Source organism: Zootoca vivipara, chromosome 10 (assembly GCF_965207765.1).
Source record: "Zootoca vivipara chromosome 10, rZooViv2.hap1.1, whole genome shotgun sequence".
Classification (NCBI taxonomy): domain Eukaryota; kingdom Metazoa; phylum Chordata; class Lepidosauria; order Squamata; family Lacertidae; genus Zootoca; species Zootoca vivipara.
Genome location: NC_142593.1, coordinates 28,189,748 through 28,204,182, shown reverse-complemented (window position 1 = coordinate 28,204,182; position 14,435 = coordinate 28,189,748). Strand labels below are relative to the sequence as shown.

At 42.2% G+C, this 14,435-nt stretch overlaps 1 protein-coding gene across 1 annotated transcript in view; it reads left to right on the top strand.

The window, feature by feature from the left end:
- Positions 1–14,435, top strand: part of ADGRV1 (adhesion G protein-coupled receptor V1) — a 253,099-nt gene that overhangs the window by 222,814 nt on the left and 15,850 nt on the right. The window contains exon 87 of the mRNA XM_088653182.1: positions 2,657–2,778. Coding sequence (XP_088509308.1) covers positions 2,657–2,778 — 122 coding nt within the window. The remainder of the gene's footprint in view (positions 1–2,656; positions 2,779–14,435) is intronic.

Below are 14,435 nucleotides of genomic sequence, written 5' to 3'. Positions count from 1 at the left end.
TATATTGTTTTGCTTTTTAGGCTCAACCATTCAGACAAAACAAAACACTCCAGTACTTTGTGCATTGCTGCTTCTTAATTGTTTTCAATATATTGTGTTAATTTCTCATTTCATAAGACAGTGACTTAGTATGATGTTCACGTTTAAAGTGAAAAATGGAAGCAAAGAGCATGAATGCAAATTAACACCAAACAGCAGATAACTACTTTAATCATATAAGACACAATTTCCTGGGAAGAAAACACCTTCCACTTGCCTGGCTGGCAGGAATTTGGGATGGGTCTAACCATAGTGCGAATAAAGTTGGTTGTATCCTGTTTCTGTATGGGCCTTTTAAGGACACATCCATTTAAATCTTTGACTAAGATGATCCATTTTTCCATATTGGGTATCAATATTGGGTAGGCAGATGTTTGAAAAAGTCTAAGGCACATACCGGTAATACTGCAATTAATTACAATGTAAATCTGGTTTACTGTGAAAATAAGCAAGAAAACATCTCAAAGGATATAGTCCTGTGACCGCTTAGATGATTTCTGAGAGGCCCTAGATCAGGCATCCCCAAACTGCGGTCCACCAGATGTTTTGACCTACAACTCCCATGATCCCTAGCTAACAGGACCAGTGGTCGGGGAAGATGGGAATTGTAGTCCAAAATATCTGGAGGGCCAAAGTTTGGGGATGCCTGTCTTAGATACTGCAGAACTTTCTGGCTACAGGTTGGGGTGAACTCTGGAGTTCTTCCTTAACCAGTGAAAGAATAGCCTGCTAATGTGACTGCCCTGCCAGGAATATTTCTTGTCATAGTATGTGGGGCTGTATGTGCAAAGTATGTGGGGCTGGGGCTGGGCCTTGCCAGGCCTCACTGTGGCAGCAGCGTGCCTTGCGGGCTCCTCCCGACCTGTGTGACATCACATGTGTGTCGCACGTGTGATGTCATGCACACGTGATGAGCCCCTCCATGTCAGATGGAACTTCGTGCCTGTTTATTGGTAATAAGGACAAGAAGGACCGTTCCAGTGTATGCCTGTGTGTGTGTGTGTGTGTGTGTGAGAGAGAGAGAGAGAGAGAGAGAGAGAGAGAGAGAGAGAGAGAGAAGAGTGAGTTGAAAGAGACCTGTGCAAGGGCTTTCATTTGTGCTGCAGGCATTTCCTACCTCTCCTTCCCCCATTTACCCCTCAGCCCCCCCCCAAAAAGAACTTGGCTGGGGTGGGTCAAGAAAACAACCAGAACAGTGTTCAGGGAGAAGGGAGAAAGCATTGTTCATCTGGCAAGCTGAGATAGCACATCATTGAATTCTACCCCGTAAGTTTATTAAAACCAAACTTACGGCATAATTCTGTACATGCTTTTTCTAAAGTACTGTTGACTTCAGTGGTGCAGGCAAGTAGGTATAGGATTGCAGCATTAAAAGTGCTTGGATGGAGAAACTTACATACCCTGTTTCTCCAAAAAAATAAGACGTAGCCATAAAATAAGCCGTAGCAGGATTTTTAAGCATTCAAGGAATATAAGCCATACCCCGAAAACAAGACATGGTGATAGGCGCAGCAGCAATGCTGGCCGCGGCAGGAGGAGGAGGAAAAAAATAAGACATCCCCTGAAAATAAGCCATAGTGGGGTTTGTTTGTTTTTTGAGGAAAAATAAATATAAGACGGTGTCTTATTTTCGGAGAAACATGGTTAGCATTTACCACCTGCCTTCATTCCACCTGTCCTGTTGCTTCAAGCAGCCCCCCTGCTTTGTGAATAGAAACTGACATTGGTTTTTACAAATATCAGGGCCATGATGGTGATGAAGGCAATTGTACTGCAATCCTTTAAGCAGCTATTCCTTGCCTGGCTGGAAGCTGTCCATGCTGTCAGCTACCTGCCTTAATATAGGATTTATCTTTTGCATCAAGCAAAGGCACGTGAGCTTGGGAGACCGGATAAGCTACTGTGTTCCTGTTCTCGTCACTCGTTTGTCCGTTTTGCTGAAGGGGCATTAATTAATAATGTGGAGAAAGGGCAATGCTTTGCAGAACAACTGTACATTTTGAAAGGTACAAAACTGAGCAAATACGGACTTTGCCATCCATTGTGAGTGCAATGTCAATACCAAAGATCAATCTGGCATCACCTAATCAGTCTTTTCGTGGAATTTAAGGAATTTGTTTGCTCATCTAAATGCTAAATTCTTTTTTTTTTTCTTCCTCCGAATTCTCCCATGCCCTCATCAGCACTTCGATTATTTGGAAAGCCAATGTTTGCTGACTCAACCTGCTTTTATAGAGGCCTAACATGCTTTGTCCTCCCTGAAATGCAGTAATTTCCCCCCATGTGTTTCATAAGAGAGCGGCACCCACTGACACCCACTGTTTGCTGCCAGATACATCATTCCAGATCTTGCTTGGCAGCCTTTGGGATGAATTAGTCAGCAGATGGTGCTCTCGTTCTCATGCCTCTCCTCAAAAGCTGACCGAAAGCAGGAAAGGGCAGATTCAGAAATTTCCCAGTCACCGCTATATTGATTGCCCTTGTTATGTAATTCTGATGTTCAAAGAAGACGTTGAGAACTTAGAAACATCTCTACCTACAGGTTCAAGACTGAAACTTTACAAAAAAATTTTTTTTTAACAAAGCTGATAAATTCCCCTGTTGTAATTGTTTCTAGAAATCCCGCTGGTTTTATACCTGTTTGCCCTCATTTCCGTTACATGGCTATGGGGAGGACTGCACATGGCTTATAGACATCTATGGATGCTGGTCTTCTTTGTCATTTTCAACTGCCTTCAGGTAAGTTAGTTTTCTTCCTTACTCACTTTAGCTGAAAACCAAGCACTTTTTTACTGTAGTGTGCCTAGTCCAAACTTTGAATACAGAGGAGAGAAAAGACAACTTGGGGTATCTACAAACTTAAAACACTGGCAATACTCAGAGCTGGTTGTAGTGGCATTTTAATAAAATGCAGCTCAAGTTCCTCTCTTAACTCACCATCCAGCATGTGAGAGATGTCTATATACATGTATGATAATGTGGTATATGATGGTTTGAGGACATAGGTTGGTGCAAACAGCAGAAGAAAAAGAAGAGATTTACAGCTACATCCTACATTTCTTTTAGTGTAGATGAAGTTTGCTGTCACACCAGATGATGAACTGAAACAGGAACTATAGCCTGGGAGTGGCAAAGTATTTTTTTTAATTAGAATAACCATGGAAAAATATATGAAGCAGAATAAAATAATATGCACCAGAAATCCCATTGATTTCTATGGGGTTAGTGTTTAAATATTAAAAATGGGTTTTAAAAGATAAAAATCTGACGGCAGAATTAAGAAAGTTTACATGTGGAGCCTGATTGTCAAAGTACTTGCAAGTACCCATTGTAATGTCTGGATCTCTTCCTGGCATATGTGGCTTAAGGACAGATTCTTAAAATAACACTGAGGGATCAGCTGCTTTTTAGCAACCACAGCTAGGAAAATACTAGACTTACAACCATACTGGGGTTGTCAACACAGTGCCTGCAGGTGCCAGTATGCCCACCAATGCCCACTGTGGTGCCCTGGGGAAATCTTGGTGAATATCCCTTTAAAAATCCGCAGTGCACAAAAGACCATTTGCTCTTCTCACTCAGTTCCTGTTTGCACTGGCTCGGTCTCACCTACACTGAACATCGCCCCTCCTTAAACATGACCACATTTTATTGAATGCCAGGACAGACACCCACCTTTCCATCTATTCTGAACAGAGGAAAAGTACAATCACCTTCTATTTCTGTGAGTGGGTGTGGCAGTGGCTGATGTAGATGCTCTCTTTTCCATTTATGGGCACCTGATGTCATGGACTAGTTGGACACAGAAGAATGGTGGGAGGAGCCAGCTGGGAGAGCCACCAAGGGAAGAAGGCTCAGAGCCAAGGGAATGGGGAGGCAGGGACCTACAGTCTCAGCAATTGCTTCATGGGGACAAGACCTAGTGGAGATGAGTTGCTGTGCTCATTAGGCCTGACACTCCTTTGTCAATCATGTTTAATGTAACAGCCATTTTTTGTTATGCCATGTCCCTCTGGTGCCCACAGCACTTTTGCAAAATGAAAAGTACCCTCATCTTTGAAGCTCCAAACATCTTTTTCATGAGTTTGGGGGAGGGGAGGGGGATTGAACAGAGGGAGCTCTCTAACTGGCCCTGCCAACCTCTAGTAGCTTCCCTACAGTGGCTATCTGTGAAATGATGCCTGTGCCATTCAGGTGATGTGGACCTCACCCTTCCATCCACCAAGTTGCAGGTGGACAGGAGTACCACTGATGAGATCCTCAGAGTGTCTGGTAGTAGTCTCCCAACTCTCTGGGCCCCTCTCTAGGATCCTGTTGCTCCCATTCTACATCCTTATCCCATTCCTCCTAGCCCTCTGAGCAATTCCAATCTCCGTGGGACTCCTGACTAATGGCCTAGTTTAGGTAAAGGTAAAGGTAAAGGGACCCCTGACCATTAGGTCCAGTCTTGACCGACTCTGGGGCTGCGCGCTCATCTCGCATTATTGGCCGAGGGAGCCGGCGTACAGCTTCCAGGTCATGTGGCCAGCATGACAAAGCCGCTTCTGGCAAACCAGAGCAGCACATGGAAACGCTGTTTACCTTCCCTCTGTAGCGGTTCCTATTTATCTACTTGCATTTTGAGGTGCTTTCGAACTGCTAGGTTGGCAGGAGCTGGGACCAAGCAACGGGAGCTCACCCCGTCACAGGGATTCGAACCGCCGACCTTTTGATCAGCAAGCCCTAGGTTCAGTGGTTTAACCACAGCGCCACCTGGGTCCCTGGTGGCCTAGTTTAGACATAATGTTAAACCATAGTTCAGTGTTCTGAGAACAAACCATAGTGAGCACTGAGCTTGCATTCTTGCCTTCATTTCCATTTTAGTTTAACTGCAGCTTGCAGTTTCTTCCAGCTAGAGCTAACTGTTAATGATAAAACAAGCCAATGAAATTGATTTGTTTCAGCTAACCATAGCTAGGATTAATCACAAACTGTGGTTCATCGAATATGAAAATGGAAGCTTCCAGTCTCTCCCTCTTGGCTCACCAGAAGAGGAGGAAGACAAGCAAGCCTGAGACTTCTTCCTGTAACACTATGGTTCATGTCCAGAAGCAGGCAGTGCATATTTATAAACAGAAAATGGGATGCAGAACGAGTAGCCCAGGTTATTAACCACAATTTAAATTTAGTAACAGGACTATTTTTTTCAAAACACTGCTGTATTTTACATATCACTGATTAGTGACAGGTAGAGTGAACTCCAGGGATATAGTTAGCACAGGAAAGCTTATTCCAAGCTGAAAATAGTACATTGCAAAATAGATGTGACACAAATATCCAGTCTCCAGAGTGTCTTTTAAAGCTTTTATCTCTGCCTTAACTGTTTCTGGAGAGGGAGCCAGATGAATAAAGCAACATTTAGCAATATGTAATAGCAACAAGTTACAATAATGTTCACAATCCTTTGAGACTTATGCTGTTTTATGCTGTCCATGCATTGCCACTAGACTCCCATCTGCAGATTCCAGCCCTTCCTTTCATGCCAATCATGATCCAGTTTTCTCGGTTTTACCATTTATATCTCCTATCTCCCACTCTCTTCCAAATGCTTCCATTTGCCCAGTGCCAGCTGTCAATCAATAACGCCCAGTACAGTTACTAGTTTCATGTCTCTGGTACCTTTGCAACAGGTGCTACTTAATGCCATTAAGAGGATGTGAAGGAAGTAAGAGCCAAATAACAAGAGAGAGAGAGAGAGAGAGAGAGAGAGAGAGAGAGAGAGAGAGAGAGAGAGAGAGAGAGAGAGAGAGATTAACAACAGGCAACTCTCTGAAATGTAATCCCTACATTCCCATTGGCTTGGATCCTAATATAAGTGAATGGAAGTTCACAGAAGGAATGTTTCCCCACCCCTGCACCAATCTGTGCTCACAGAAAGCCTATCTGGGAGATTGGGGTACGCTGCTCAACCAAATGGGGTGGAGTGCAGGGGGCTGAAGGAGAATGGAGGATTGCCCCAAATTCAGCTTCATAGAAAGTACATGTAGGGGCAATTTGTGGTAACTTTGATGGCTTTAAAAGAGGATTGGACATGCATGTAAAAGAAGGCTATCGATAAAGTCATTATGGTTGTATGAATACCAGTTACTGAGGAACAACCATGGGAATGGGTTGTTATCCTCATGTCTTGCTTGTGGACTTCCTGAAGGTTTCTAGTTGGCTGCTGTAGGAAATAATATGCAAGACTAGACAGGCCTTTGCTCTGATCAGGCAAGGCTATTTTTATAGTAACATGGAACTGGGACGGAACAGACTTAATGCACAAACATATGCAAAACTGCAAATAAACTGATTTGCCTATGGCGCTGTAGAAGTGTGTTCCTTTCTCCTTATCAACCTGTATTCAAGTTTGTGTTGATACATAAATTGAGTTTAGTAATGGCATATGATGTAGCACAGTAGGTTAGAGCATGGTGCTGATAATGCCAAGGTTCAGGTTCAGTCCCCATAAGGGGCAGCTGCATGTTCCTGCTTTGCAGGGGTTTGGACTAGATTATCCTCAGGGTCTTTTACAACTCTATGATACTGTGATTCATAGAACAGAAAACAAAACTAAGGCCAGTCCCTGCAGTGGATATTGTTGAACAGGCTCATGTGAGTCACTGCCTATGACTAGATAGTGCAATGAGATGTGGTAGGAAAGCCTAGATGGTTGTTTCCCAAGGCCCTGATGTGGAATAATATACAGTAGGTGGTTTTCCCAGTAGTGATGTATGGAAGTGAGAGCTGGACCATAAAGAAGGCTGATCACAGAAGAATTGATGCTTTTGAATTATGGTGCTGGAGGAGACTCTTGAGAGTCCCATGGACTGCTAGAAGATCAAACCCCTCCATTCTGAAGGAAATCAGCCCTGAGTACTCACTGGAAGGACAGATCCTGAAGCTGAGGCTCCAATACTTTGGCCACCTCATGAGAAGACAAGACTCCCTGGGAAAGACCCTGATGTTGGGAAAGATGGAGGGCACAAGGAGAAGGGGATGACAGAGGACAAGATGGTTGGGCAGTGCTGTCGAAGCCACCAACATGACCAAACTGTGAGAGGCAGTGAAAGACAGGAGTGCCTGGCATGCTCTGGTCCATGGGGTCACGAAGAGTTGGACACGACTAAATGACTAAACAACAACAGTGGTTGTAAAGTGCGAGGTGATGTAGAAAGGCAGAACTTGGAAGAAGACAGAAGGAGGAAGGCAAATAATTAGATTATTGTGAAAGAAACTTGACCACCCAGGAAGTGGTTATGGAACCTGTGTGTGTGTGTGTGTGTGTGTGTGTGTGTGTGTGTGTGTGTTTAGCTAGAGTTTGAAGAGTTTGGGTTTGATATCCCGCTTTATCACTACCCGAAGGAGTCTCAAAGCTGCTAACAATCTCCTTTCCCCTCCTCCCCCACAACAGACACCCTGTGAGGTGGCTGGGGCTGAGAGACTTCAGAGAAGTGTGACTAGCCCAAGGTCACCCAGCAGCTGCATGTGGAGGAGCGGAGATGCGAACCCAGTTCCCCAGATTAGTGGTCTACCTGTCTTAACCACTATACAAACACTGGCTACCACAGTGTAGTGGCAGCAGCTACTGAATTTCAGCATTATAGGTCTGGGGCATTTTCAGATAATGCGTCCTGAGTCAGCTCACTCAGATACAGTTCTAGAAAGGAGGGGAGAGGTCTTCACCTTCTTTCTGTTCTTCATTACACTGTTGTCCTCATTAATGAATATTGAATATTGCTCTTTTACACAATTCTTAATAGTAGCTTAGTGATGCTGAAGTTTCCTGTAACGCTTTTGATTTGCATTGAATGGGCCACAGCATAACAGCAGCTTCCTTTTTCTGTGCATTACACACATGCTGAAAAGGGAACTTTTTATGTGCTACCCTAATGCCATTTAACCCGCAAGTGATGTTCTCTGCTAGCTAAGGGCAGTAAAACAATGCTGTCTGTAGTCCTCTTTTTTATTTTATTTGATAGCGTTCCAAAAATCTTCCCTAATTAAGAGGCAAATCTAATAATTACTTCTAAATTTGGCATTGGCCAGCTCTCAGCAGCAGTTGTGTGTTGGGGGGGGGGGACACCTAATCGCATTACAGCTCTCCCACGCCTATCTCTCTTCAGCTTTTCTGGCACTTAACATTTCAGTGATGAAAACGTTCGTCAGTGGCCATAATACCACCACTGGCCATAAAACAACTCAGCAAAGAGGAAAATATTGATTCACAAATTAATTTTTCCGAAAGGTTAGAGTGAACCTTTCTGCACTTTTGTTTCACTGTGCGATAGAACTAAGATGATTCATTCTTAAAAGCTGCAGCTGGAAGCATCTGAAGACCATAACTGTTACCTTGTGTGATCAGATTAAGTCCACCATTCTATTTCCAGCTTTGATGGTTGGCAATACACCTTTCGGAGATCAGAACCAAGGCTTGATGACAATAATCTGCCAATTAGGTGTGGTAGTTAGAGCAGCCTTCCCCAACTGGGTGCTCTCCTGATGTTGTTGGACTCTAACCCACATCTGCCCAGCCAGCAATGTACTTTGGCCAGCGCCAATAATAGAGTCCTATAATATCTGGCGGGCCACATATTCCCCATTCCTATGAACAAGCTTTATAAAGTTACGACCCATATGGACTGGAGACAATAAATAGAATATTATCTCCCCCTCTCCTAATACCAGAACTCACAATCAGTCATTGAAATAAATTGGCCGAAATATCCACTTTTTCCACCTAATTCATTATCTTGTTCCCCTCTAGTTACTAGACTAAATACAAAAATTCCCAACACCATAGCTGTTTCCCCTGATAACTTTTGTTTCTCAATATGGTTGGGTTTTGTTTGTTTTTTTGCCTGCTCTGCATTAATATCTGTTGAGAACAAAAGTGTGAGATACAGAAAGAATATGCTAAATACTTTTGGGTAAGCCATTTCATTTTTCTTTCAGAAGAGTTATATCAAATTAGTAAACTACGAATAGTCTACATTGTTCCTTTGCAGATTGTCACAGTGGCCGGAGTGGGCTACTTCAGAGTAACGACGCTACGCAGCTCTGCATTTTATTCTTTTATTGGTGCTGCGTATTTACAGTGCTGAAGTCTGTAGAAGACTTCGCGATATCCCCTGTCCCTCACACAGATGCATAGCTTTTACAGAAAAAGGAACACTGCACAACAGAAACAGTATGTGGTTTAGATTGGAACATGGTCAAATTTCAGAATTTCAAGTGCTGTTCTGAGTACCACTCACCCACATTGTTTGAAAAAGAAAGAATGGAAGAAGTGAAATGAAATCTGGTGATAAAACAGAATAAATCTAAGAATGGGCCAATTATACTGTAATCAGAGCACATGAATGGAATTCCAGAAAGTGCCACTACAAGTGAGGAAAATTATCCCTGTCGGGACGCAGCTTTTGGTTAGGATAGATAGATGCCATCTGAGTTATTTAAGCAGACTTGATCATGGTGCAAATGTTGGCAACAACTAATCTATTGCAATTTTTGTAATGTAAATTATAATGTGGCAATGCTACAGTTTCTTTTTACCAGAGCAGATGGGTGAAAGCTAAGATGGTGGATATGTCTTTTTAAATGTTCACTTGATTCAAACTTGATTGATACAGAACCTTCGTAGAAATAGATCCACCCCCTCACTACCTAGAAATTGCCATTAGTCAGATAAAGGCTCCAAACGGAATGATTTATAAGCACTTTGTTAGGAAACTATTTTCTGGATTCTTCATGTGTGAGTATGGGTTTGCAACAAAAGAGTTGTGCAACAATTGGAGCTTACCACAACTAAAAGATCATTATGTGTTACTTATTTTGACTAAAATGTCAAGTGTTCCTTGTTTGCCTTGACAAAGGTCAGCTGGATTAAAAAAAGAAAGAAAGAAAGAGCTCCAAACCAGCTTGTACCATCAGTTTATTAGTGGTTTAAATCTTCACATTTGTTGTTTTGCTGTTGCCAAAGTGACATGGAAATTTTTCATTACTGAGGCATAAATGGCAGACTTAGAAGCACCTTGATTTTCTTCCCCTTTTATCCTCCTCTGCCTTTTTAAGCTAGGAGCCAATTGATACTGACCCTATTGTGTTATATATCTATATTTACGGTGTGTATAAAACCCCCCACTATATTTTATAAAATCACTTAAATTCCCTGTGGCTTGTAGGAGGTCTCAAATCATTAAGGTATTTCTGGAAAAGACAGAAAATTGAAATGGCACCACCATTTTATTAGTAAGTCCCCCACTTCCCCGCAAAATGTTGCATATCTCCCTTGCTCCCAGTAACAACTTCATTTCCTCCTCCCTTTTGGCACCCCCTGCAGCACACTCCAAATTCACTGGAAAAGTTTCCAGTACTGTTGTTTATGACAGGGTGGAAAACGTGGCCCAATCCTGCTCTAGAATTTGAGACCCTGTTGATTAGACTGCTGGACTTCGACTGGAAATCTGGATTCAAATCCTCATGAAACTTATTGAGTGGCCTTGGATCAGCTGCTATAACCTAATTCATAGGATTAAAGATGGAGCGCCTGTGGCTCTCCAAATGTGGCTGGATTCCAGCTCCCAATCAACCCCAGCCAGCATGGTCCAATGGTCAAGGCTGATGGGACATGTAGTCTAAGAATATCTGGAGGGCCATAGTTTTTCCATCCCTGCCTTTCACATTCCAAATGTGAGGAAGCCCTGGATCGAACAGAGACATGCACCTCATCCTGCATTTTGCAGGGGAAGGATCAGCATTATCTAGGAAATCCAGAAGATCTTGCATAATCAGAACTTTTAGTGATAAATGGTTTTGAAGTTGAGCTACTTGTTTGTCTAGTACTGTGTCTTGTAAAGAACCCCCCCCCCCAGTGCTGCTATGAAACTCAGTGGTTTTCCAGATGATTGTGTAAAACATGTGGATTAATCGTCAAGCATCTCTTTGTAAAAATACTGCACCATGTGGACATATTTTAAAATATGGGATAGCTGAAGTACAAAGGCTTATGTACATGCAGGGCTGAACAGCAAAATCAGGTTAGCACTAAATGACAAATCAATCGTTTTGGATTACAGTGATATCCTAGACTATGCTTCCTAATGCCTCAGCTTATTGGATTTATGCACAAAGCAGGTGGCTTTTCCACAAAAGTTGCCAAAACCACCAGTTTGTTTATTTGCTTTTCATTAATGTTCTATAATACAAGAGATTGCTATATATGTCTTTGGTCTCAAGTAATTCTGTGACTAATTGAATCCAGTTTGTCTTTTCCAAGGAAAATAGGCCTTTCCTGCTTTGATTCTTGTATCCCTTTGCAAACAACATACACACGCATACACAAATATGCACACACATTTGCCAACGCATCCAGTTTTTTTCTGCCTTGTATTTGGAATGGCTTTGCTATCTTTAAGAAATGATGGATGAAATTCATATCAAATAATAGATTGACATCACAGTTAAAAACAGAATTCAGTGGCCAGGTTGCTTACCGGGGCAAGATGCTTTGAATGTATAATGCTCATCCTGGCCCGACTGCCCTGGCTGCCAATTAGTTTCCAGACCCAATTCAAAATGCTTGTTTTGACCTATAAAACTTCTCCCCATGTGAACCAACCTGGGAATGATCCTTACCTGCAACTGTAGAGAGCCTGTAGTGTGCTAAATGGCCCAATGGTCCAACTCTGTCTACAGCAACTTCCTAGTGGTGGCATTGAGTTGTATATTATGGCTGCTATATGGTGCAGTCACCATGCAGAATCTGTTTCAAAGAATCTCCATGTTGGTAGCCCCTTGGTAGCCCCTTGCTGACTGGCCTCTAGACCCGAAGAGCTGGAAGAAAGTACAGGAAGCATTATCTCCAAATTAGGTCCTTTCCCTACATTCCACTGATTTAATGCATATGAGGAACTTGCTTGCTTGCTTGTTGTAAAATTTATGTCCTGCCTGCCATTACATATAAAAGTGGCTTTCAACAAGCAAAATAAAGCAGTATAATAACATAACAATAAAAGAAATTGATATGCAGTGAAAGTGCAGACAATTAAAACACTACAGAGCAGATGGAAATAATTGAAACAACAACTGGAAAAATCCCACTGAAACATAACTGTCTTAAGTGGCAACATGAAAGCAGGCAACAGTGGGACTAAACACATCTTTCTGGGAAGGTGATTCCATAAATTGGGTGCCACCACTGAATAAGATGCTGCTTTATTCCCTCCAAGTGCGTGCCTCTCAGTGGTAGGACTGCAAGAAGGGTCTTAGAAGGTGAACAAAGGTCTTGAACAGAGTCATACGCAAATAAATGTAGTAGGCCACTGGAACGGCTTCCACTTGGGGGTGTGGTGACTTCATACAGGTGATGTAACACTAAAAAGATATGCACCTCATGGGGAATATCAATGCTAGTGATCCATGGCAATGTGTAGCATTGGTGTATAGAGATTCTCCACATGGCCAAGCCTGTTTTTGATGAGTGGGCCATTCAAACATAATGACACTACCATTATGTAATCATAAAGAAGCATTTTTAGCAGCCTTGCACTTAGGGGTCTGTGAGGAAAGAATAAGCTCTGAGGGACAACTTGTCTATGAAAGAACTGTAGCATTTCTTCCTTAAATTATCCCTTTCCTTTTACCGTTGGTCTTTAAAAAAAAGTTTCATTTGCAGCATTTTGCCAGTCAGCCAGAGAATGGTTTCCACAGTGACAGAACCCAAAATTGCTGTGGTTGTTCCACCTCCTCACATTCACATACACCTCAGATATGAAGGGTTTGTCTCATGCTGCTATTCTTGGTTCATACAGCTTTCAGAAAGGGCTGGTAATAACAGTAATATTTGCTACTGTAGGTTGCTGCTAAATGTACCGTAGGAGCAGCGGTGGTTGGTTGTGTGCAGTCAAAATAGCCCACTGAGTTCTAATTTTTGATGGCAGAATTAATAACTCAATCATTATTAATATTAAGAGTGCTTTAATTGAAATGTGCTGTAAATAACCAACTTGTGAGGTTACTTTTTAAAAAAGCAAATGTGGAATTGGGGAGGGGGATTATTTAACAAATGACCAAGATAGGGCAGAAGTTTAATCCTAGGTGTTTTTAGTTTACACCAGGGGTCAGCAAACTTTTTCAGCAGGGGGCCGGTCCACTGTCCCTTGGACCTTGTGGGGGGCCGGACTATATTTTTTTGGGGGGTGAACGAATTCCTATGCCTCACAAATAACCCAGAGATGCATTTTAAATAAAAGGACACATTCTACTCATGTAAAAACAAGCTGATTCCCGGACCGTCCACCATCCGGATTTAGAAGGCGATTGGGCCGGCCCCGGCCCCCGGGCCTTAGTTTGCCTACCCGTGTCTAGATACAACACAGCTATTCTTTTAGGCACATTTTCTCTTTAGGCATTCTAGTGCTTTGGACAAACAGGCTGATATAAAGCTATATTTTGCTCAGAATAAACCCATTAAAATTAACAAACTAAGTTAGGTGCATTAATTTCAATAGCAGCAAAAGAAACCATTCATGATGTGGAGGAAGGTTCATCTAAGTGGTATACTAAGGAATGCAGATACTTTAATGATGCTGAGGAAACAAATATTTTTATAAGCTTGCTATCAAAGTAACCTCGCAGCTTAGAACAGGAAACTAAATAATAACAAGCACGACAACAAGAATGAAATAGAAAATATCAGATTGAAAACTTGCTAATATCATTTTCCCGAAGAGATCATGAAACTTAGGCCTTGTCTGACTCTCTGACTCCCTGACCCTTTGCTGATGGAACAACTTGAGATAAATTACACCATTGCTCCCAGATAGCCATAAAAATATGTTGTTCCACTAGTCGCACTACATCAAAGAGAAGTCCAAGGTGAAGACATTTGCCTTCAGGCATGGAACTAGCTGGAAAGGAGAAAGGAAGAAGAACTGGCCCAAGATTTAAGCCTGGAAAGTAGCCTTTCATTTGCACATTCTCAGTATATCTTCAGCAGTTAGTTACACAGTGATTAAGTTCTTTTGCCCTGTCAAGGCCTGAAGTCAACCCATAAATTTGCTTAATCCCATCAAATTTTGACCTACATTTCAAGCACTGGCATGGTTAGATTAAGAGAGAAACCGTTGCTTTTGTCTTAACCAATTGATTGCCCCAGATCTTCCAAAAAGTGCACTCACTATTCTTTATTATGTGTCCTTTTGAATCATACTTGCTTAAGCAGCTTAGGGACCTTTGGGTTCTTCTGCATCTTGCCCTAATTAAAGGAGGGACACCATTTTTTAAAAAAATTCATTTTGCATTGAAAACTTGCCTTTCTATTGTGTCTGCACTTAAAAGTCCTTTCATTTAAAGCTTTCAAGCTTCTTAAACCCAAG